The sequence below is a fragment of the Periplaneta americana genome, chromosome 14 (genome assembly GCF_040183065.1).
Source record: "Periplaneta americana isolate PAMFEO1 chromosome 14, P.americana_PAMFEO1_priV1, whole genome shotgun sequence".
NCBI lineage: Eukaryota > Metazoa > Arthropoda > Insecta > Blattodea > Blattidae > Periplaneta > Periplaneta americana.
In genome coordinates, this window is record NC_091130.1 from 96,851,895 (window position 1) to 96,879,162 (window position 27,268).

The 27,268-nt window shown below is 34.9% G+C and overlaps 1 protein-coding gene across 1 annotated transcript in view; it reads right to left on the minus strand.

The window, feature by feature from the left end:
- Positions 1-325: 325 nt before the first annotated feature.
- Nlg3 (Neuroligin 3) overlaps positions 326-27,268 on the minus strand; it is a 457,758-nt gene continuing 430,815 nt past the window's right edge. Inside the window, exon 6 of the mRNA XM_069844699.1 lies at positions 326-2,748. Coding sequence (XP_069700800.1) covers positions 1,754-2,748 — 995 coding nt within the window. The 3' untranslated portion in view covers positions 326-1,753. The remainder of the gene's footprint in view (positions 2,749-27,268) is intronic.

A 27,268-nucleotide genomic window follows, 5' to 3' on the forward strand; every position in this document is an offset into this window, starting at 1 on the left:
AACATACAAGACGTGCAGTCACAGTTAATTCTGAGCGCTATGTCGAAATTATCCAGAAATATCTTCAACCTCAACTTGAAGAACATATGGCTTCAGCAAGCTGGTGTCACAGCCTATATTTCGGGACAAAGCATGACAGTTCTTCGGGGGATATTTGGGAGTCACTTGATCTCCAGGTTTGAAGATGTGGATTGTCCTACAGGATCATCTGACTTCTCATGTGCTGACTTTTACTTGTGGGGTTACCTGAAGGAAATACTCTTAACACATACAATCCATTTAACAGTTGGAGTATAAAAGGAACAGCTCCGAACGCAGGCTACAACAATGTATTAAAAGCAATTATGGATACCTGGCAGACACTGTTGTTGCAACATGAAGATGATAATCCAAAAGTGAGAGTTGTCTTATGATATTGATAATAAAAGTTTTGTTTTTCTCGTAAGACATTTATTTTATTTTTAAAATAGGTAATCTTCCATGCCTCACTCACAGTACAGGTATTGTATAATATTAATTAGCAAATTTGATTTTGTTTAAAATAGGTTAATTCTGAACAATTGAATGTGTGAAAATTTTAAAACTTTTAAATCATTTAAATTATTCGGATAATAATAATAATAATAATAATAATAATAATAATAATAATAATAATATACTTCTTATTTAATATTTAATTGGCTGTGTTAGAATTTGACGACTCACAGGACAGACAAGAACGATCTTTGGGAGTGACGAGACGGTAGGCAGCTGAATGAAGTCTTGTGTGTCTATATGTAGGCTATACATATATTGATTAGATGTTATACTGTATATAACATCTACATTACTTGTCAGTCCTCTGTTTCCTATCAAGTAAGGTTATTTAAAATACATCATATTAATATATGTTTAATATATCTGTAGCCGCATAGGAATTATTATGATTATGAGAAATAAAAATATCATACAGTCTTGCCTGTGAATTGTGGTGACAGTGGTTTTAAAGCTCTATAATTGTTATACTTGAGGACTCATCTTCTGAGTCAAAAATAGGACGTAATTTATCAGGACTAGATATAGTCCTGTCTTTGTATATCACCCGTTTACTTACTTAATGACGACTTCTTCTTGCCTAATTGGGTGTGTGTCTAAATAAAATGTTACCGTACTTCAGGAATGTTTCGACGTTAAAATTTCTAAAAAATGGAAATCATGAATATTGCATTTATTTTACGTGCAATTTTTGTTTGAGAAAGATCGGCATGATAACATTGAAGGACAATTAAATTATTTAGTATAGGCCCCTTTACTATTGTAGTATAAAGTATATTCACCTATAGTTCTTCTTTTTCTTCTCCCCAAACTTACTTGAGCAAAACTTTTAAAAATTCAAATCAATTGATGTTTGCAACAGTGGACAGTTCTAGGTATGTTTTCATTTCTCATTACAACTATAGTCACATCTCAAGTGAGGACCTGGCATATTTAAAATGTGTAAAACATGCCTTTATCAATTTTGTCTGATGATCTGTTTCCGTTCTTACTACGGCTTATCATGGAATTCTCGCAAAGACGTAATTTAAAATGTTGAAGAGCAATAATTCAACTTCTACAACCTCTTTTACGCAGTCGAATCGTTCATCACAACATATTCTCTCTACTACTTGATGTTTGCAGCTTCATTTTCACTCAAGTTCTTCCGCCTATTCCACACGCGTGCCACAAATCAAACGTCTGTCGTAATAGTCTGGTTGCCGAAGCTCTGCTGTTGTCACACTCTCAGCTCTTCCATTTTATTATTATGAGTAACTCCTTTCTTTGTTAACGTTCCTCCACTTCCAGGTCCCGCGTTTAATATCTGCATGTTGTGAGGCGGTAACAATGGTTGCGACTCTGGTCCACAGCTCTGTAATTGATTAGGATTCGATAGTGCAGGTATGGAAGGTTTGGGTGTTTTTGGAGGTGGTGGAGGTTTTGGTAGAGTTGATGTCACAGATGAGGAATTGTTTGATGATGGAGGGGGTGGTGGTAGATCCGCGAATTCTGGCGGCGGTAGTTGATGATGGTGATGTGAATGGTGATGATGTTGTCCTAGTATACCTCCTCCACCGCCTCCAGGGTCTGATCCTTTGATATTTGTCGTGCTGCCCCCACCACTACCGTCCACACCGAGGAGATCTCCACATATGCTGTTCGGCATCTGTCCGTTCTCCGCTCGTTTCTTCCCTACCCCTCCCTGCCCGCCTCCCTCTTGATGCAGTCTCGTTTTATCTCTCTGGTAATACACCCCTGCGAATATCAAGACGTTTAGTATTAGTAAAGAGCATCCTATGGCTATAGTAACACTGAGTGCTGTGGAATATGCAGCGAAGCCGTCTTCTGGCTGTTGCGGCGGTGACGCCGACGCTGCCGCCGCGGCTGAAGACGTGTCGTCGACGTTGGAGTCAGGCGGCAGGAGGCTCTGGCTGGTAGCGGAGACGTTGGTGCTGACGGTGTCCAACTTGACGTCTGATGACGACGCACTGGTTGTCACCGACGGCGGTTTCTTGGACACGGCCGCCCCGTCGCTGAGACCTGGTGGACGGACTCTGCCATCGAAAGTGACGCCTCCTCCCCCGGGCCCGACGGCGTGGTCGTTGTCGTCCTCTAGCATGTGGTGTGACAGAGGGACGTCATCTCCTCCTGGACGGTGAAGGTCAGGCACCAGGTTCAACCAGAAGGACAGTCGGTGGGCTCGATAGTGCGTCTTCACCTTGGGCTTCGTGTCTGTGGACAGAAGGCGTCATCAGCTGAGAAAACGTATGCGTAGACCAACAATTGAAAGTGAAATAAAAATATCCGAATGCGTGTTGCGTATGTACGAATCCAGTATATGTAGATAGATAGATAGATAGATAGATAGATAGATAGATAGATAGATAGATAGATAGATAGATAGATAGATAGATAGATAGATAGATAGATAGATAGATAGATAGATAGGCAGGCAGGCAGGCAGGCAGGCAGGCAGGCAGGCAGGCAGGCAGGCAGGCAGGCAGGCAGGCAGGCAGGCAGGCAGGCAGGCAGGCAGACAGACAGACAGACAGACAGACAGACAGACAGACAGACAGACAGACAGACAGACAGACAGACAGACAGACAGATAGATAGATAGATAGATAGATAGATAGATAGATAGATAGATAGATAGATAGATTAGAGTTATAAGAGTAGGTCGACAGAACAAAATACTTTAATCATGTAGTGACAGACTTTCTTAAAAATTACATGAACAAATATTTAAGGAAGAAAACGGGAGACTGATAAAAAAACATGAACTTAAAGAATACAATCAGATTGAAGAGAGAATGAAACGGGGAGGAAGGAAATAAGGCGAGAAGAATGAAGAAGAGATGAATAAAAACGAGGAGAAAGAATAAAGAAGGCGAAGAAAAGTAGGAAGTAATAGAAGACGAAAGTAAAGGAGAATATTAAACGAGAAAATTAGGAGAAAAGAAGCAGAAGAGGCAAAGGGAAAGGAAATCTAAACGATGGAAGAGGACAAGAAAATGAGGAGAAATAAGAAAAGTAAAATAATGAAAGGAGAAGGATGTAGGTTATAATTAACAGAAAGTAATATAGCCTAAGAAAGATAAATAACAGATTAGAAATAAAACGAATAAAGATAAGGTCAGAATAGAAATAAGGCTGGAAATGAGGGGGGGGGAAGAAAAGGAATAGAGTGAAGATATACAGAGTGTTATAAAAGTATCCAATATTTTAGGAGGTGCTAGTATGCTTCAAAACAAGAAAATAATGTTTAATAAAAATGGGTCCTACAACACATACTTTCTGAGATCTGAACACTTGTTCATACGAGGTGCTCAATGTGACGTCCATTAATGGCAATGCATTTCTCTCCCCTTCGGCGTAAGGAATGACGCACCCTTTGAAATTTGTTTTAATACGTTAATAAGAAAGTCCTGAGAACGATCCCCAGTTAATCTCTGTGGTAGCACATATGGCCCTTTATCTATCACCAAGAACCTCTGCGCATCAGCTGGTTGAGAATCGGTGCTGATGTCTTGTTTCTTCAACTGCATGGGGATCTTCATCAGCCCACACATGCTGACTAGGGAAATTCACATCATCATCTCTGCTGAACCCCGCTCATATCCGCAACCAGACTTTTGTTTTCAGTATTCCTTACGACGTATCATTATTCCATGCCAGGGGTATCAACTACGGTATGATTATCTGGTATTCTGCTGTATTGTAGGACAGATGAATACATTTCCATGAATGGACGACACATTGAGCACATCCTATGAACAAGTGTTCAGATCTCAGAAAGTATGTGTTGTAGGACCCATGTCCATTTGACATTATTTTCTTGTTTTGATGCATACTATCACCTCCCAAATATTGGACACTTTTAAAAACCTGTATTGGAAGAAAAGAAAGGAGAGAAGAAAAAAGGGGATGGGAGGAAAATGAAATTGGAATAATGAAACTACTCTTTGGAATATGTTGTTGTCCACTTGTATGATAAGACTGATACAAAGTGTTAAATTTTCCATAGGTCTATTCAAAATTAAGTGGAAAGAAATACTTTTTTTTTCTCGAAGAAAACTTATCATAAATATTACAAAATCAGATCGGCACAGACCTTTTTCACAGCAGGCAGATATTGCTATTCAACTAAGCTACGATTCGCCTCGAAATCGTTTTCTTTAAATCGATGGGTTGAAATAATCAAAAACAATGTAATAAGTTTCTGCAAAGCTGTGGTTAAATAATTATGATGTACACGCTTCATCAATAATTGTCAGGTTGTGTAACAAAATTGTGTTTTGTTCATCTACCTTTCCTGTTTGAGATTTCTGCGGAAAACATCTGAGTGTTAGATCTCGCCCTTCTTTAAGAACGGTTTTCACGGAAAGTAGCACATATAAATCTTGTGAAGAGCAGAGAGGAAGCTTATAAGCGGGTGCAGAAGGGATGAGTGCCATTAGAAGACGCGACCCTTCACCAGATTAGAGCAAGGAACTAATATTACAGCAAACCGATTAAATTGTAATGTGCATATTTTAACGTATAGGACAGAGGGAAAGACTTGGGACAGGATGGAATGAGAAAATAAATTGCTAGGATTTGCCACAGGCTACAAGAAGAGAGAAACGAGAGGGAAAACAAGGAATGACCGTGAAATCTAATAGCAGGAAAGGAAAGAAAATTTCACTGTCTCACAGGGACCGAACATTCGACAATATTGCTTAATAGCCATCTGTTGACAGTATGAATATGACTAATATTCCAACATCTATATTGTCTACCAAAATATAAGCCAGGAATTCGAGAATAAATACAGTAGCTCCAACTTAAAATACCGGTACTTAAGAAATGTGCAGTTCAATTTTGTGGCTTAAAATTAATGCCACTTTCTCATTAAACAAAGGAAGTCCTGTGATGTCGCAATATCGATTTGGACATCTTTATGGAAACACAAGGTTTCTTCGTCATCCATAATATCGAAGAAATTAAGGGGTGGGAATGATACAGTCCTAAGCCACACAGACAAACGTTTACAGGAGAGCGTATTAAAAGGTTTAGAAGCAAGTGAACATTTTGGCGTTACTCCTGCTTGCCTCCCCTCTCTTTGAAACCAATAAGAAGCATCACTCCCGCTTGGAGGGGATGCAGAGATATCAAAACAAGATTTTCCGGGAATGTTTTTTAATTCTTGATCTTTACTAATACCTACTACAAATTGAAGAATGTTAACTGGAGTTGAGATATAATTTTTCTTTTAAATTCCACAAATATTTGAGCTAAAATTTAACATTAATATTAAAAAAAAATATTTCCATGGATGTCATAGCAAAAGCCATAGCTATTTTAGTCTTTTGGGAGTCTTTTGGACGTGGTTAATGAAAACAAAAATTTTCACTTATTTTGGACAAACTGTTTTTGAAAAATATTCACCAGAATAAAAAAATGTAAAACTGAGAAAAAACTATTCTGGTGTATTTTTTCAAAAACTGTACATCCAAATAGTTGAAAAATTTTTGTGCGTTAACCAGACCCAAAAGATTAAAAATAGTTAAGAGTTTTGCTGTAAGATTCAGTATTTAAAAAATATATAGATATTAAATTTTAGCCCAAAATATTGCGGAATTTTTTAAAAAATTATGTCTCAACTTTTGTTAACATTCTTAATTTGTAGTAGGTATTATTAAAGATTAAGAATGTAAAAAAATTCCCAGAAAATCTTGTTCAGATATCTGTAACAGTTTGTTTGTAACGTGCACCCAAACTTAATGAATTTTTTTTAATTGGGTTATTTTACGACTCTGTATCAACATCTCAGGTTATTTAGCGCCTGAGTGAAATGAAGGTGATAATGCCGGTGAAATGATTCCGGGGTCTAGCACCGAAAGTTACCAAGCATTTGCTCCTATTGGGTTGAGGGAAAACCCCGGAAAAAACCTCAACCAGGTAACAGACAGTACCTTCTCACGTTAAACAGGCAGACAACACTTATCCATACTCCTAACTGCTCTGGTATAGCCTACGTATTGATATATTTATAAAGAGAAGCAGTTAGCAATAAATAAGTTGTGATTATTATTTTCTCATTCATAGGTCTATTATTGTTTAATAGTATTACATTTTTGACAGGTAATACACTACTCAAAAGAATCTAAGGGACAAGTACATTATTTGCTTCACTTTAATATTCATAGCAGAGAAATGGATATTAACTTATCCAAGAAATAAGTTATATTGACTAAGAAACAAATCAAGTCAATTTGATGATTATTTTTATTTTTTATGTTGAAGACTAAACAATAACGAAAATGCTGCATATTGAGTAAAATGGCAGAAACATTTTAACAAGAATTATTGAAAATTCCTTACAGATTGAAATGAATTCAGTTGTTAGTAATGAGTATGACGTCGTGCATTTACCACTGCTTGTATCGCCTCGGCATGCTTGAAATCAGATGTTCAATGTCTTCTTGCAGAAGATTATCCCAAGTCTGAATTAGAGCAGTCTGTAAGTATCCAACGTTCTATATTCTCCATACGTGATGTTACAGCCCTCTTAAGTTGATCATATGCATGTTCTGTGGGATTAAGATCCGGAGACTGAGGAGATCAAGGTAGTACACAAATTTCTTCTTGCTGAAACCATTCACAAACCGCTCGAGCTCTATGAGCGTGGGCATTGTCATGCATAAGAATGAAACGTTCTGCTAGGGCATTAGCAAATGGTCTCACAATTGAACAGCTGTACAAAAACGTCAGTTGTCCAACATCTGGTAATTTTAGTTAGAGCGATCATCTGATACTCCTCTGGGACATGCAAGAACACATGTATTCAGTTCTTTGAAAGAGTCAATAGTACATTTCGAATTGCTTTTAAAAATTCTGTTTCTGTTAAAACTCAGTAGTCCACAATATTTGTGATAATGTCAGTTGTCCAGGTTTCATTGATCTACACAGTATTGGCAGCACCATCGCACCAGAGTAGCAGCTGCAGGCGCTAGTGTGTTTTGTTGTATTTTGCATTCTGCATTGTGAATGTGCAACTTTTCAAATAAAAATGTAATTTGTCCAAAGGATTTTTTGCTCCAATGATCCAAATATTATACGTTACAACATAATACAGATAATACAGTGAGTTCATACAAATTACCAACGTGAAATGCCAATAATTGTTGATGCTGTTAAGTTTTTTGAAGATTCCCACAAAAATATGATTTTGGACAACTGACGTTTTTGCTAAAAACCCCTCAATTGATCGCAGAATAGAATTTAAGTACATAATATGATTCATTGTCCCTTCCAGGAAAACAAGCTGTGTTCTTCCGTCCATCTTTACTCCTGCCCACATCATGATGAATCACCTTCATATAGCTATGGATTTCCTGAACATGACGAAGTCTTTCTGCTGACACAACTTGACGCCTTCCATCGTAGTGAAAGCAGAATCTAGACTCATCAGAAAACATAACATGAGCCCATTCTTCATAACCTCAATTGATGTGTACTTGTGCCTATGTTAGACGCGCTGCTCGATTGTTTCTCCTAGAGACTGGTACTCTGAGAGGGCATCGAGAGAAGAGTGATGCTTCATTAACTCTGTTTATTATAGTCTGGTCACTTACAATAACTCCATGAGTGTCCTGGAGAACAGATACAACTTGCCAGGCAGTGACAGTCCGCTGACAATTAGTGTGCAGAACTAGAAATCGATCCTGCTTTGCTGTTATCTTTCTTCCTCGGCCTTGATGACGTTCCTTAACCTCACCTGTGACTTGATAACGTAGCCATAATCGGTTAATAACACTCCGTGATGTGTTCAACACTCGAAAACATGAGCCTACCCACACCTATGGAGTAACGGTTAGCGCGTCTGGCAGCGAAACCAGGTGGCCCGGGTTCGATTCCCGGTCGGGGCAAGTTACCTGGTTGAGGTTTTTCCGGGGTTTTCCCTCAACCCAATATGAACAAATGCTCGGTAACTTTCGGTGCTGGACCCCGGACTCATTTCACTGGTATTATCACCTTCATCTCATTCAGACGCTAAATAACCTAAGATGTTGATAAAGCGTCGTAAAATAACCTATTAAAAATTAATGGAAGAGTTAACACGCGTAATTGAGGTTCGTTTTCAGATCAAAGTCATCAGTAGGCACTTTTCAACAATGTGGCCTCCGCGATCTTCAGATTTCAATCCGGCCGACTTTTGGTACCTTAAAGAACGAGTTTTCCTGACACATCCAACAACCCTAATGCAACTCAAAGATGCCATCTCGCAAGAAATTGCCATTATTCCAAGACATTATCTGCAAAATGCAATGAATGGTGTCGCAGGCAATATGCTGTACGTTGAACAAGAGACCGGCGGAATCTTCCCAATGTTTTGAAAACCCCGTTGTTTGCTCATCACTGTGAAGTTTTTGTTTTTTTCCCCTATCTTAAATGTTATAATATTTATAGCGGTTTAATGTTTGAACTGACTTTTGAAATACCCTATACTTATTCTTTGTGTTCATATCATGGTGTAATTGACATCTCTCTTTGTCAAAATGTAGATACAAAAACATTACGTTTTCGAAGTTTCCTCTAGTGTTACATGTTCAGTATAATATTTCTTGAGTTGACATATGACCAAATTCTGAGAGCTACGTAAACCTTAGGATGGTTAATATTATTTTATGCTCGACCATGCCGAAATGTAGTAATTACACACCTGGTAGCAGTCCTTTAATGTATGTCATTAAAGTACACCTATTCATTAAAGTTCAGGTTTTCGATTATTCTCGGATATGCAATCGAAAGACAACGAGGGAAACGTCACGGAGGCTGGAAATCCAATACTGTCGCAGAAGGTTATGTTCTGTTACTATAATAATTAGCGTTAATTGTAAATAATATTCAAATAAATTCAATTTGTCATCTCGTTTTTCAATTCTAAATCAATTTCCAGGTTATATCAAAATTAGTTCATGTTATTCTCTAGATTACATCAAGGTCAATGACATTATTGTTCCTCGGAAAAAATCAATACTTTCGCGTCTGCGCACATATCACAATTTACGAGCTATGCACAAAATCACTTCCAATCTTCAGTCAGATACGAATAAAATGAATACTTCTGAATAATTTCAAGTTAGAAATATGGTCGAGTATAAAAAGTCGTATGAAACTTGCCTATAATGGTAATTAAGACGCTCGTATGAAAATTATGAAACTCGTTCGCGCTCGTTTCATAAACAAACATACTCGCATCTTAATTCCTATCATTATTGGCTAGTTGCATAATGTACTATTACTTATTTATTTACTTATTTTTACAATAGAACTTAATTACATAGTATTATTTAAATATTTTATTGTAGATCCAGAAGATTTGTATATTTTTGTAACAAGAGTTGAATAAAAAAAGCGAAAAAAGGGGAAAACATTTTCTCATGAGATTTTGGCCAGTGTTTGGGACCGGTGTTCACCCAGCATCGTCATGTCCTTAGGGAACTACTATATGTAGCAAAATCCGGTTACGAAAGTCAGCTATAACGACTGGGAGGATCATTATGCTTACCACACGTTATCTACATTATAGGTGAATGATCGTCCACTCTGTATAGACATATGAACGTAAGGCCAGTAGCCGACTGTTCGGTCTGGATCTTAAAGGACTGTAGCGCCACGGATTATTATTATTATTATTATTATTATTTATCACTATTATTATTATTATTATTATTATTATTATTATTATTATATCTTATCATCAGAGATGTTTAGTATCGAATGTTGGTATTCATATAATACATCTCAGGTCAATGTTTGCCTAAAAGCAGCTAAGGCTAATAAGTATGATTCTTTTATTGCATTTCTGAATACAGCTGTTAATGTAACATCAACAGAATGTAAGTAGTTTAAATGTCCAATTTACTATCTGATTATGAAATTCAAATTGAGATTATGAATGGAAAAACAAAGCCGATTAAAATGAACAACGGTGTTACTCAAGGTAGTACACTATCACCATCGCTCTTTAACTCCATAATAGATGGTATACTTACTTACGGCTTTTAAGGAACCCGGAAATTCATTGCCGCCCTCACATAAGCCCGCCATCAGTTCCTATCCTGAGCAAAAATAGTCCAGTCTCTACCATCATATCTGACCTTCCTCAAATCAATTTTAATATTATCCTCTTATCTACGTCTCGGCCTCCCCAAAGCTCTTATTCCCTGCTGCCTCCCAACTAACACTCTATATGCGTTTCTGGATTCGCCCATACGTGCTACATGTCCTGTCCATCTCAAACGTCTGGATTTAATGTTCCTAATTATGTCAGGTGAAGAATACAATGCGTGCAGTTCTGCGTTTTGTAGCGTTCTCCATTCTCCTGCAACTTCATCCCTCTTAATCCCAAATATTTTCCTAAGCACCTTATTCTTAAACACCCTTAACCTCTGTTCCTCTCTCAAAATGAGAGTCCACGTTTCACAAGCATACAGAAGAACCGTTAATATAATTGTTTCATAAATTGTAACTTTCAGATTTTTGAGAGGAGACTGGATGATAACAGCTTCTCAACCGAATAATAAAACGCATTTTCCTTATTTATTCTGTTTAATTTCTTCCCGACTATGGCTCCAAGGTATTTGAATTTTTCCACATCTTCAAAGCATAAATTTTCAATTTTTATATTTCCATTTCGTATAATATTCTGTTTTTTTTTTTTTTTTTTTTCCCGGGATTTACTTCCAAACCTATCTCTTTACTTGCTTCAAGTAAAATACCCGTGTTTTCCCTAATAGTTTGTAGATTTCTCCCAACATAGTCACGTCATCCACATAAACAAGGTGCTGATGTAAATCGTTCAATTTCAGACCCTCTCTGTTATCCTGGACTTTCCTAATGGCATATTCTAGAGCGAAGTTAAAAAGTAAAGGTGATAGTGCTTCTCCTTGCTTTAGCCCGCAGTGAATTGGAAACGTATCTGACAGAAACTGACCTATAAGGACTTTGCTGTACGTTTCACTGAGACACATTTTAATTTAAAACCGAACTAGTTTCTTGGGAATACCAAATTTAATAAGAATATTATATAAAACTTCTCTCGTAACCGAGTCATATGTCTTTTTGAAATCTATGAATAACTGATGTACTGTACCCTTATACTCCCATTTTTTCTCCGAAAAATCTTATCAATAGTCGATCTATTACGCCTAAAACCACACTGATGATCCCCAATAATTTCATGTTGGCCTACATATGGAGTTAATCTTCTCGAAAGAATATTGGACAAAATTTTGTACGATGTCAATAAAAGTGATATTACTCGAAAGTTACCACAATTAGTCTTGTCCCATTTTTTAATGATAGATACAATTGAAGGGTTCAGAACCACAGTGGGCCAAGCGCCATTTACTAAAACCGTAGAAAACAAGGATTAAAATGAAGTTATCTGTAGTAATGTCACGAGAGGTCTGAGATCTGCCGATAAATCCACGAGCGAAGCGAGTGGATTTATCTGGGAAATCTCAGACCTTCGAGTGACATTTATTAGGACTATTTCGTGAATAAAATAAAAATTTAAATAATATATCCCTAAAATTCGATCACAAAATGTTAATAATTGTATATTAACGAATACTTAACCTATTCAGACATTGTGAAGTTGAAATACTCGTAGATGAATATCGATTATTGCAATAAAGAAATTCGATGTTATTATTCAGTAATGCCAATTGCGAAAAGCGAAATACTAGTTTAACAATGTTAATTACATGTACTGCATTTTTCTATTATTATTATAGCAAATACATTTTCATTATCTGCTGAAATCATAATTTAATTTAACAGTAACAGTGGGGACAGCTATATACCAATGCTTATGTATTCACAGCGAGACATGTTGCTACACAGTGAAGCCATCTCTGTATAGATAGGCCTAATTAAAACACGAATTTTATTACGCCATACGAAAGGCAGTTTGATCAAGGACATTATTACTATGCAAGGTCTTTGAGTTTGATATGCGATGATGTTACATAAATTTGAACATCTATTAATTGTTTAATTTCAATACAAATGTTATAGGCTACAATTTTATAGGTTACGTTAGGCCTACCTGTGGAAGCAGGACCAATGTCAACTGTGCCTTGTTTCGACCTTTACTTACAATCAGTGCTACACGAAAGCATTTTTTTATAGCTCAACAAACGCATTCTCGCTGTAGTGTGTAATGGAACTAAAGCTGCATCTACACAGTTCAATATTCCAATCGCTTATGCGTGAAATTTGGGAAGAATATTGAAAGAATCAAGTTTAAAAGGTACGTTCAATTAAGATGCATAAAGATTTTGTGTCTACATGGTGCGCCGTTTTGAAAGTGGTCTTCACTGCGTAAATATATTAATTAATATTAAATATCAATCTTGCATTCATTGCTTTAAAGTTGAAAGGAAAGTGTAACCGTGTAGTTGCAGCTTAATGTATTCATGATCATCAATGTAAGGGGAAACAGTTGGCGACAACGACTAAACAAAAGAACGACCATGCGATAAATTGATAGCGATAAATCTAGCTGCAGAAATTATCGCAAAGTCTGACTGTGATTGGTTGGAATTGAAAATTTCATTACACTTCATTGGTCGAAAATGCAATGACGTCATATAAACGAAATAGTCACCATAATTCAATGGAAACATATAGCAAGTAATATAAGTATACACTTTCAAACTAAATGATATGTCAATCTTCATTAAACTATGGTATTAACTTAACTTTAACCCTTGCTTTCTCCATTTTTAATAAATGGCGCTTAGCCCACTTTGGCTCTGAACCCTTTAATTATGGACTCCTTCCATTGTTCTGGTACAGTTTCCTTTTCCCAAATAGTAGATGGTATATTGAAAGAATTGACCGATAAAGAAATACAGGGACATCATTTTATTTTTACTTCAATTTTTATTGTACCTGAGTTTTTGAATGTACTTCACTCCCACCCCTTCTACTAATGAAGTTTCAACTGTTTTCCAGACAGAATCAAGGCCGCTTATAGTAAACAGCACTGAGTTACTGAGTATAGTTCGTTACAGAAATATGTTCGCGTTTTCCAGTGACGAAAGAGCTTTTAATATTGAATCATATTTTCGCACAGGTACTGTCCGTTTGCCTACGTCACATCCCGATTTCCCCCACCTGCTTCTGCACGGCCCTCTGTAAAAGCAGGGCTGTCTTAGCTCTTTTCTGAAAACATTAATTTCTGTTAGGAATTGGACGTTTACGTAATATTATACAACTGTTTAAAATAACTTAAATAAAAGGGCCTCGTTAAGTAATTAACTGTCACGTGATTTCCCTCCTTTCTACGATCCTGCGGCATAACCACTTGGACGGAGAGTAGATAGCATGTCCGAGTAATTTTATCTATGCGGGTCGGGTAGAAGTGAAGATTGAATTTACATTACATAAGGTACTCTTTTATAGAGTAGGTACAGAATTATTTCAACATGAGTTACTAGTACGAAGGACGAAACTGGTAATTGGAATTGGATGCAATAGTCTATAGTGCGATAATATGCACAAAAGAACTGAAGCCTGTAGGCTATCGAAATGAATGGCTACCATCTTCAAAAATGTGTTTAAATATCCATTTTATGATTATTTTTCAATTGAACTTCATTATTCTCTATATTGTACGCTAATGTGCTGTAGACAGTATAATATACACTACATAATGAACACGTTCGCATGGGTAGCTCAGTTCGTGAGTAAAAACACTCATTCTTAATACAGTACTGCATTTTGATTAAATAAAAATCCTAATGAAAATTATCGAAATCAAAATCGCGATATTTCCTAGTTTACGTAAATGGATGAAGTACTTTTCTTCCCTCCTATACCTAGTAAAGTGATGTGTTTGTGTTTTACGCCAGTATCATCGAACTCCAGTTGTGGAAGGGGGTAGCGAACGGGGTTTCCGGTTCTCTAAAAGTATAGCCAGATTAATATTAAAAATGTCAGTAAAAATAAAATGATGTCCCTGTATAAGAAGAGTATGGTTTTACTTTAAACCCTCAGCTACAATATCGTACAGCGATGGCTTTTGCTGATGATATTGCTTTAATATGACAAAGTTAACATGAGAACAATTCTATCATTATTTTAAGAGAAAACGATATTTTATCAGTGTTGTTGCTCTTAAACCAGTTAAAATTATACCAATTTCAATTAAGAATTTTATTGCACATTGTGTCGTCCAGAAATAACATTACTAACGGGTAAATAATTAACTCTATAACTAGTACCAGAGAGACTACTAATTATATAGTGGTTAATTTCTTTGATGAACTCTAGTACTAGTCCTCGATGAGAAATCAATCATTACATCTATGCATAAAAACATCAAAAAGCTTTATGCTTCACTCATACTTTTGCTTGATCAAAAGATTTTAATAATCAATCAATATGTTTGGCCCAGCCTGGTAAATCCGTTACAATGTGCACCTCGTACAAAAATTAGATAAGGCTTTTTACCTGACGTCGATAAAATCACAAAAGAACCGCTCAAAGAACTGATTGGATTGGCTTATGATTGCCCTGACAGAATGATTTATGCAGCTAAAAATTTTCGTGGCCTGGCGCTAATGAAGGCAAGCTGGGAAGTTTATACTCAACATATTAACATATGCAACATTTTACGTACTTCGAGTTGATGGCGGATACTTACATTATATCCGAAAGATGTGTGCTTCATCCAAACCTGCTATAAGATTATCTATCTACACCAAAAGCAACTCACTGGATAGAAACGTATACGTAAAGAACTGCTCTGAGCTTCCAAAAACGAACTCGTGGGTCAGTAGCAGAAAAGGATTGTCGTCTGGAGAGATAGAAAAATTTGGACATGTGGAGGACTCAGAATGATAAGGTCCTATCTGATATTTTTTAGCAAAATGGAGATTTTTACTGCATTAAATGAGCCGATCAGAGCAAAAGTGGTGTAAATCAAAATTGGGTAATGAGATTTAAAGTAAAAATTCTGTAAAACACAGCGCAAAGTAGCAGTTAATATGTCCTTCGTGCTATCCACCGACTACTAATAGTTTAAATAAATTGAATGTTAATTGCTACTTTGCGCTGTATTTTACAGAATGTTTACTTTAACCCTCATTACCCATTTCTGACTTACACCACTTCTGCTATGAACGGCTCAAATAGTACTACTTAACACTACCTACCAAATTAATTTTATGTTGATATTTCAATTATTTTTGTCGTACGAACAATTTGACATATTCCTAATTGCACTCTCAGGTGTTTCATGAGAGTGACAAGGTTCAATTTGAACTTTTCTTGTAGAATTATGTAAACGAACATAATCAAGATATAAATAAATAAATAAATAAATAAATAAATAAATAAATAAATAAATAAATAAATAAATAAATAAATAAATAAATAAATAAATAAATAAATAAATAAACGAATAAATAAATAAACAGACAAACAAACAAACAATAAATAAATAAACGAACGAAGAAATAAATAATTAAATAAATAAATAAATAGATAGATAAATAAGTAAATAAAGAAATAAATAAATGAACAAACGAATAAATAAATAAATAAATGAATGAACGAAAACAACGAATGAACGAATAAATAAATAAATAAATAAATAAATAAACAAACGAACGAAAGAACGAATGAATGAACGAATAACTAAATAAATAAATAAATAAATAAATAAATAAATAAATAAATAAATAAATAAATAAATAAATAAGTAAACAAACGAACGAACAAAAGAACGAGTGAATGAACGAATAAATAAGTAAATAAATAAATAAATAAATAAATAAATAAATAAATAAATAAATAAATAAATAAATAAACGAACAAAAAAGGAAGAACGAATAAATAAATAAATAAATAAATAAATATATAAATAAATAAGTAAACAAACGAACGAACAAAAGAACGAATGAATAAACGAATAAATAAGTAAATAAATAAATAAATAAATAAACGAACAAAAAAGGAAGAACGAATAAATAAATAAATAAATAAATAAATAAATAGATAAATAAATAAGTAAATAAATAAATAAGCAACGAACACACGAAAGAACGAAGGAATGAACGAATAAATTAAGAAATAAATAAATAAACAAATAAGTAAATTAACAAATAAGTAAATTAACAAACAAATTAGCTAATTAATCAACAAGTAAATAAATAAATAAACAAGGAAACAAACGAACGAACAAAAAACAAATGAATGAACGAATAAATAAATAAATAAATAAACGAACAAAAAAGGAAGAACGAATAAATAAATAAATAAATAAATAAACGAACAAAAAAGGAAGAACGAATAAATAAACAAATAAATAAATAAATAAACGAACAAAAAAAGGAAGAACGAATAAATAAATAAATAAATAAATAAATAAATAAACGAACAAAAAAGGAAGAACGAATAAATAAATAAATAAATAAATAAATAAATAAATAAATAAATAAATAAATAAATAAATAAATAAATAAATAAATAAATAAATAAGCAACGAACGAACGAAAGAAGGAAGGAGTGAACGAATAAATTAAGAAATAAATAAATAAACAAATAAGTAAATTAACAAACAAATTAGTTAATTTATAAACAAGTAAATAAATAAATAAACAAATAAGGAAACAAACGAACGAACAAAAGAACGAATGAATGAACGAATAAATAAATAAATGAAGGAACAAAAAAAGGAAGAACAAATAAATAAATAAATAAATAAATAAATAAACGAACGAAAGAACGAATAAATGAACGAATAAATTAAGAAATAAATAAACAATTAAGTAAATAAACAAACAAATTAGTTAATTAATAAGCAAAATAAATAAACAAGTAAATAAAGAAATAAACAAATATGTAAAGTAAATAAATAAACAAGTAAAAAAACGAACGAAAGAACGAATGAATGAAAGAGTAAATAGTTAAATAAATAAATAAATAAACAAGTAAATAAATAAATAGTAAATTAACAAATAAATAAATAAACAAACAAAGAAATTAATTAATTAATAATAAGTAAACAAGTAAGTTAATAAATAAATAAATAAATAAATAAATAAATAAATAAATAAATAAATAAATAAGTAAACGATGATAACACTACTCGACAAGAAATTGTTTATGTTAATTTTTTCATCGTTCCTGAATGAAATTTGCCTGCTGAACACGAATATGGCATTGGTTTTTCTGAAATGATAATATTTTGGAAAATATTTTGTAATTTATGTTTTCGAAAAAAACAACATAACCAAACACATTCTCTATTTAGTTTTATTACGAGCCCCTAGGTGCGAACTAATTGCAGACCTCTCCTTTTTTCAGGATTGGCAGACATCAGTGAATAGAATTTACTCCCAGTCATCAATATTTTAAGACAAATAAGTCTCTTTCTTCATTATATGTGTGCAGTTTCTAACTTTTGCCTCTTATTGTAAAAAATGTCTACAAGAAGCTGTAAGCCTCCAACAGACTCTTTTTGTTATGTTTGTGGTTTCTATATAAGCCCTAAACAAGTACAACATGCCATTTTACCTGGAACGAAGTTCTGCACAGCGTACAAACATTACTTCGGAGTGCCGGTTGGAGATTTTGATAAAATATGGGCTCCCCACGTCTCCTGTGGTAGTTGTCGTTCAAACTTAGAAGGATGGCTGCGTGGGTCTGGAAAAAGTATGCCTTTTGCCATACCTCGGATCTGGAGAGAACCTTCAAACCACCACAATGACTGTTGCTTTTGTATTGTAGACATATCGAAATACAAAAGTGTCAAGAACAGAAGAAACTTAGATTACCTTAGTATACCTTCTTCCATTGCCCCAGTTCCACACAGTAATGACCTGCCAGTTCCTAAACCACCTGATCAGTACTCAACCGATGAAGAAAGTGCGATAAAAAGTGATTCAGATGAAACGTTTCTTAGTGAGAATGAAGAAAAAGGACCCCACCTTCTTAGTCAATCAGAGCTTGATGGTTTTATCAGAGAATTAGAGCTACCAAAATGTAAAGCTGAGCTAGTTGCTTCACGCTTCAAAGAATGGAGGTTTCTCCTTCCTTCATGTAAAGTAACATCATACAGAACTCGGAATAAGGAGTTCTCATCCTTTTTCCATACAGTAGAAAAACTGTGCTATTGTTTTAAGATCAATGAGTTGTTTGAATCTATTGGAGTCCCCCATATTGCAGAAGATTGGCGTCTGTTCATAGATAGTTCAACGAGAAGCTTTAAGGCTATCCTACTTCACAATGGAAATATGTATCCTTCAATTCCTGTTGGTTACTCCACTCATTTGAAGGAGGACTAAGAAAATGTAAGGTTCCTGCTAGAGAAGATAAATTACACTAGTTACAAGTGGGATATCTGTGGAGACTTCAAGATGTTGGGATTTATATTAGGTTTACAAGGTGGTTTCACAAAATATTCGTGTTTTCTCTGCCTTTGGGACAGTAGAGCCACTGACCAGCACTATACTCAGAAAACATGGCCACAAAGGGAACACCTAATTCCAGGTAAACGCAATGTTATCCACGAGGCTCTAGTTCCAAGAGAGAAGATCTTACTCCCACCTCTTCACATAAAACTTGGACTAGTCAAGCAGTTTGTGAAGGCATTAGAACCCAACTCTGTTGCTTACCTTCATCTGAGGAAAATGTTCCCTCATTTATCAGATGCAAAAGTGAAAGGTGGCATATTCACTGGCCCACAGATTCGTTTGATGCTTTCATCCCAAGAACTTGAGCAGAAAATGACTGATATTGAGAGGAATGCTTGGAAGGCCTTCAGAGCAGTGGTGACAGGCTTCCTAGGCAACAAGAAAAGTGACAACTGTGAAGAAATAGTTGCCTCTTTACTGGAACATTACCGATCACTGGGATGCAAAATGTCAATAAAATTGCATTACTTGCATTCCCACCTAGAATTTTTTCGGCCTAATTTGGGAGACGTTAGCGAAGAACACGGTGAACGCTTCCATCAGGATATCGGAACAATGGAAAAAAGATACCAGGGTCGATGTGATGCTGCTATTATGGGAGACTACATTTGGGGCCTAGTTCGCAGCACTTCAGATCCTCATAAACGGAAATGCACAAGTTCTGTTCATTTTTGAATGACTGTTAACGAAATACTAAGGATAAATATATCCTGTGTCATGAATAGGTATGTATTTCCTTATTATTTTGTATTATTTTTTGTTTAATATCTGTTTTATGAATACTGATACTAGTATATTGCAGAAATGCTAAAATGTATTATTTTTATATTTCTTGCAAAATATCGACATTTCACGAAAATGAATATTATATTCATGATCAGCACTATCAAATTGATAATATAACATTGAAAAAGTCAGATAAACAAAAAGTCAGTCAAATTTTGTAGAACAGTGTAATTATTCCAGCATTTATCGTACTTTTTTAGTCAATGTAAACGTTCCATCAGATGAAGGATCAATGTTAATTCAGATAATGCCAAATACATGGGTTGTAAATAAAGTAGTGGCAACACTGCCGGGAATGGGTCATGCGCATTCGCATGCGATACGAGACATCTGGTGATCGTAGTTGTAAATATTGTCGATGTATTGAACGATAAAACCGGTTGCTATGATAACAGATGTTGTTATTTGCCTGATTAAATATAGAGCACTATTTTTAACTACTCTAACTCATGTTTACTAAACTTGAACAGCGATCATGGATAAAAATCGAGGTAGCCCGTTGTAGAAATGCACGCCAATGTCATCTAGGGTTACTTGAAGCTTGTGGCAAGGATGCACTACCGTATCGGACGGTTGCAAGTTGGGTCTCTGCATTTCGTACGGGTCGAAATGAGACGGCTCATGTGGCTCGCATAGGTCGTCCGTTCATTTATGACGAACAAGTGGAGTTAGTGCGAGGTCTCCTTGCTGATGACTAGACATCGGATTTTTAGGCACTAAAAATTGCAGTTTTAGGCGCCTAAAATAAGCTCAAAATTTGTAAAATTAGGCCCTATTTTAATGAAAATAGGCATTTTAGGCACATCAAGGTATCATACTTATTTCTTTCACTGAAATTTTTAGTTATACACTAAAATACGCACAAAAAAGTATGTTTAAACATTAAAAAAGAATACTATATTATATTTATAAACAGAGCTGCACAAATTTAATATATTGAAACTAATGAAATAATGATTATTGATATCAAGATTACTCATTTTAAGTTATTGAAATTCAGTTCCATGCTCAGACTTTATTATAATTATCTGCACAGTACACCACCGGAATTTTTTCTAAATTCTCCACAGTTAACCTTTGCCTTTTGTCACTGAGAATCATTTTGAAAGCAGAAAAACTTCTTTCAACCGAAACTGATGTGAGAGGCGCAAATTTTAAATTAGGTACAATAGAAACATCGATAATTACTGTAACATTTACACTTTCCCCCGATATCACTCTTGATACTTTTTCCAACAATGAAAATCCTACATTCTTATTTAATACGTTGTCCCACTTATTTTTAACTTTTTTCCCAGTTTCGCCCAAAGCAGAATGTATGTTCACTTGAGCTTCCTTTACTATTGCTATTTGGCTACAAAGAGATTGTTTTTCACGTTCTAATTGTTCAATGCTTGCAGGTATGAAAGAAAAGTTTGATGTTATGTAGGCAATATCGTTTTTCACTCGTGAGTCATTCAGACAATCTTTCACACACGCTGCACTATCAGTTTCAGGTAATTTATCAATAACTGTGACCACTTCTTTAAAATACTTAGAATAATACACCACTGACTGAATCCAGGTTCCCCATCGTGTAACAACCGGCTGAGGTGGGAGTGGGATATCTGGAAAGTTCTCTCTGAATATTGAAATCCTGGATGGGGCTTTACAAAAACATTTTTTTGTGTTAGAAATAAACGAATTGACAAGAGGAAATTCATTCCGGATTGTTTCAGAAACCCTGTGAAGGCCATGTGCTAGACAGGTTACACGCGTGAGGTTAGGATAAAATGTTTTAAGAAGTGGAGCTGCAGCAACCATGTACGAGGCAGCATCAGTACAAAACAACAGAACTTTAGAATCGTCTATATTACCTGAGTATAAAGACTGTAGGCCTTTATTTACAAAATAAGCAATGGCTTGGCTATTCACTTTCTAAAGTTCCTTAACACATACGAGGTGTGGAATCGAAGGTCCATCAGGACTAAGTTTTCCTACTACCATATTTGCTATATACCTATTCATAGGATCTGAGGTTTCATCCACAGAGACCCATATGTAAGAATCACCTATATCCTCCCGAATGGAAGGTAAAGTTTCATTGTATATTCTGTCTAAGTAATTTTTTCTTAGGGTCGACTCAGATGGGATATTTTGTTTGCAGTATTTTTGTAAAAACTGTCTTAAAACCGGATTTTCAATTGCATTCCAGGGAATGTTAGCAGCAACAAACGCTCTGGTTAAATCAGCATAGAAATTGCTGCTGAGATTGGATGAAGTAGGCTGTGTTAGTAAAGTTTGTTGCAGTTGATTTTTCTGCTGAGCTTTAGCCTTATGAGCCGCTCCTTGCACATGCTGCTTTAGGTGGCACTTCTTTTCTTGCGAAATCTAAAAATGTAAAGTAAACTGAATTAAAATAAAATCCTAATTGTTGTATTGCCGTATTTCTATCACAAAGTTAGTGGGTTCGAACAATCAAAATTTTAATGACCTGCAAATACTTTAACTATCGGAATTTAAAAGGTTAAAGTGTAGTGGTCTTAAAAAGAATTATACCTCAGGATAGCTAGTCAATGTATAAATATTATAGGCCTACTCATTAAAATTAATAGAATTTATATATTTCAACTATTGTTACATACCTGTTTGCTACAAATCTTGCAGAATATTATTTTTCCATCATAAGTGAATTCTGAATATTCTGTTAGCCATTGCCGGATAAATGTAGGTTTTGCACTTATATTTTTCGGCATTATCGCGTTAAACTTCACAGGAAAACGTCCTACCGCTCAAAACTTCTCAACACAAATAAGGTGAGGGAAAGAGCAACTGTTAACGAGCATTCAAATGAACCGTTGTTATTGAGATTCTATTGGACAAAAATACAAAGTTCCACTTATTGTTGCATTTCCTGGTAGTGTTAACACTAGGAGGGCCATTCTTTTAAATATTTTGTAACGGTTTACCCTACTAATTCGCAGTTTTACGACTTTTCATAAATATTTCAAAAACACTCTTTCTCCAAAAATTGTGATTTTATGGCACTCTGAAGGGCAGTACAGCTAATCGGTTTCAGACCGAAAACAGTCATTTTTATAGTATAGCCTAGTATATCTCTGAATCGGTAGCAGCACATGTTGTGATTGTTGCCTGCTTCAAAACTAAGGTTGGCTCTTTGTCGGCATTTATGCCTCCAAACATGTTAAATTCGGTGAAATCTATTGCGAGTGTCGTGAGATTCAAAACATTTTGTTTCCTTTATCAATGGTTTCATGGCCGGTGTGAAGCAAACTTTCCACTTTATAAATGCCTTAAATTTCGCAGTGAATGCATGTATAAATTATAAAAAGTAAGAGTAAAATGCGAAACTTTACAGTGAGTTAGGCATTTTTAGGCGAATAGTAACAAATTAGGCTCTAATAACCGTTTTAGGGCATTTTAGGGCACTATAAAACTCTTTGTATACCTTTCAATTTCCATGAAACACAAATATTAATAATTATTTTTACTTTTCTCCTAAAGAAACAAAATAGGCATTTGCCCTAGAATCCGATGTCTGCTGATGACCATCGCTGGACTGTACGAGAATTATTAATCGAGGTTGGACTCAGTCATGAAACTGTGTGGTACATCCTGAAGAAAAACCTCCACATGAGAAAAATTGCAGCACGCTGGGTTCCTCATAATCTGACAGAAGCACAGAATTTTTGGCACCGATACGTAATAGCTCAACTACACCTACAGAGATAACAAAACGAAGGAGACGTATTCCTGCAATATTGTTACCATTGACGAGACGTGGACACGGGCATACGAGCCTGAACTAAAGCGTCAGTCTAATGAATAGTACCACAAAGGATCACCACGTCTAAAATAAGTGCGATATGAAAGTCATGCTGATAGTGGCATACAACTGTGAACACAACCTAGTCCAGCTATGCGGTGCAAATGTCCACATTTCCTGAGACACACCACCTTTCATCTTGCATGATAATGCTCGTTGTCATGTCGCAGGAGCAGTGGCTGAATTATAGCAATAGGCACGGGGTTGGGAAATATCGGAATATCCTTCGTATATCTCTGACATGAGTCCTTGAGACTACTACTTGTTTCCACAGTTCAAAGAACCAGTTAGAGGCAAGATATTTCCAGATATTGTATCAATACTTCATGCAGTAGGGCAGTCCATCAGAGACATCAACAGAAACAACCTCGCTAACGGCATTCAACGGTTACCACGGATTTGTAAAAAAAAACAAGAAAATAAATAAAATACAGGAACACGCTGGTGATTATACTGAAGGGATGTAAATGTATTTTCAATGTAGGTTCAATAATATGTTCGTACTGTCTTCATTGCCACTAATTTATTTACAACTCCCGTAGTCGCTTTGCATAGTTATAGGTGTAGGTAAAGATATTTCCTTTACATGCCATCGAGATGCTTTAGGGACAAGGAGGCAGAGATACATTTTTGGTGGTGTGGTTTGCGCCACACTCAGACCACCTTTAGCCCGGGAAAGGCTCGGTAGTCAGTTTGATAGTCTGAGAGAACCTCGGGGCCTTTTTCAAAGTTCTGGCAACGAGAATATTCCCGTCATCACCTGTGACCTTCCGGTGTCTAGTCAGCAGCTTTACTAACTGAGCTACTCAGTATCTCGCTTTACTTATAGAGTTGTTTAGTCAGTTGTCCTCAGATAGTTCTGAACCTCACAAGAAATACCCATAAGGCACCTCCTATGAGGTAACCAAGCCAGGAGATGTGTACTATCTGATTATATATATATATATATATATATATATATATATATATTTGACGAGGATTTACCGTCTTTTACGGAGCTTATTTCCGAAGACATTCTGAGCAAAAAATGTAATATAAACATGGGTCATATTCTCAATATTTACAGAGTTACGTTTCGTTATTGGAACGCTATGCTGTGAACGCGTGATCTTGGTCAGCGTGCAGTCAGCAGCCAGCGCGAGCGCTACGGAAATCAAAGATAGCCGTATGCAGTTACGTAGAGCGACGAGTGCCGTTCACAAGCGTGCGGCCAAGTGTACTCAAGCGGACGGCGACATTTTTAAAAATGTTTTGTAAACTCTCCAAAACTGTAAATTAGGATCCAAAATTGAACTGCAAATAATTAAGTCGGTATAAGTGGTATGATTTGTAATAATTGTTGTAAAAAGTGCGAAAGAATAATGTAATTTTCTAGTTAAAAATAGAAAAAGATGTCCGTACGAAGCAACTAAGGAGTTCACAGCGCATTTTTAGCTTCATAATACTTGCAAATTAAAGAACTGATACTTCTGAATGGTTTATTCTCTATTTGTATTAATCTTTTATCTTCAAACTAAAGAAAAAACGCATTTTACAAACAACTTTAAATTAGTGTAACTCTGAAAATATTGAGAATAGGAACTATGTTTATATGACATTTTCTGCTGAAAATATCTTCAGTAATAAGCTCCATAAAGGACGGTAAATTCTCGTGAATTTCCCTGTGTACATATACATATCAGTCAGAGAAAACACATAGACTGAGGATTCCAAATTATAAATTGGATTAAAATGCTTCTCGTGAGTGTAAGAATTTGTGCTCACCATTTATGAAACTGACAAAAATTTGTTTTATAATGTATATGTGATTTTAATCGATTGGCTAGAAGGCATAAAAATGAAATTTCTTAGAGTGAGTGACCTGTCATAAAATTGTCTATAATATAGGGGAAAAGTATATTTACTAGAGAGATCTGCAAAATATTTTGAACATTATAATTCATTATTGTAATTATGTAATTCATTACATGTAGTTACTTAAATCCGATTCAACTCTATGTTCAACTTGTAAGCAAGTTTTAATCCTCGTTGAGTGTAAGAGAAGGCCATACGGCCTTAACTCTGCCAGGTTAAATAAAGCCATTATCAGAGACCGGAAGTTCAGGCATTACGAATCATTAAAATAGGCAGGCAAAAAGGCGTCATAAGTAGCTAAAATAGGCAGGCAAAAAGGCATTATAAATAACTAAAATACGCAATACAAGACAATTACAAAAACCTTGCACTAGACCCACAACCTTGCACTTTCCACAAAAGGATTTCGGCAGCAAGAATTGCTTTACATAAGTCGAATGCAAATTGAGATTTTGGACTAGATGTTGCAATTACTGTTGGAAGCAAATAAATCTTCTTCCTAGTAGCCTTGGAAAGTGCATTTTTGTGTTTGGTTGTACTGATGTATTGCGATATGAAATATTTAGCTACCTACAGCAACGTCGCAATGAAAACTGAAAGAAAAATAACCGTTAAAAATAACGTTAGAAACCGCACTATTGTTGCCTTGTCAAATAAACACAAGCGATAATTAAAACGCTTACTGTTATACATTTTTTGCACGGCAGCACTCATTGTTGCAAAGAGAATATGAACTGACTGAAAGACAATAATATATATTCGGTGAAGTCACTTTCATTGTAGCGGTTATAGAAATAAATTAAAATATACCTGTAGACAATTTTTAATAATAAATTAATAAATAATAGATAAATAATCAAATAAAGGTAAAAAAAGCATTTATTTTGTAAATTAAGCATTTATATTAAAAAAGGCAGAAAAGGGCAACATAAAACTGTGACGTTTCAATCACAAAGGTATAATTCGTACAGATTTACTTTCAAAATGAAGATAGATTTAACACATTTAAAAAGACATTCTGCCAAAGTTCCGGTCTCTGATTATGATTATTATTATTATTATTATTATTATTATTATTATTATTATTATTATTTACGAGAAGAAGCTTTTGTTGTGTTATTTTCTGGAACTAATAGCAATGTCAAGTGTTAAATATTAATTTAACAGTGGAAAATTAGATGCCTCTAAACATGGACATATCATTCTATTAAAAATCACGAAGCGGGTATACTTTAATTCAAATTTAATGGCAATAATAATAATAATAATAATAATAATAATAATAATAATAATAATATTAATAATAATAGGCTAATAATACCCTGAAGAATGGTTCACTATGTAGGCAATAGTGCTTTCCTTGTTTTGTGGAGCATTTTGCTTCTGCAAATCCTCGCTTCTAAATGTTAGAGACACTTCGATAACCACGTTGACCTTTGACCTCAACTCTGTGGTTGCTGTTTGTTCGGCGCTAGTAACACGACAGAACCATTTGTTGTTCTGGAAATTCCAGAGCGGTCAGATGTGTTATGTAATTTACGTTACACTTCCAGAAAGTAGGCAGGGGAAATCTAATTAGACACGATATCAATTAAATTAAGTGCTGGGATAGGTAAGTGTGTTTGTGCAATTGGCTGCTTGAAAGGGTTCGCTTTAACTTTGTTTATGACGTCTATGGTTCTCTGCGTTTGACCGCACTGCTTGTGATTTGGTATTGGCAATAGCATTCTGAATTAATTTGCTTGAAACAAGATCTGCACGTCAAAGCAAATTGAACTGAATTTTAATTATCCTTTAAAAAATA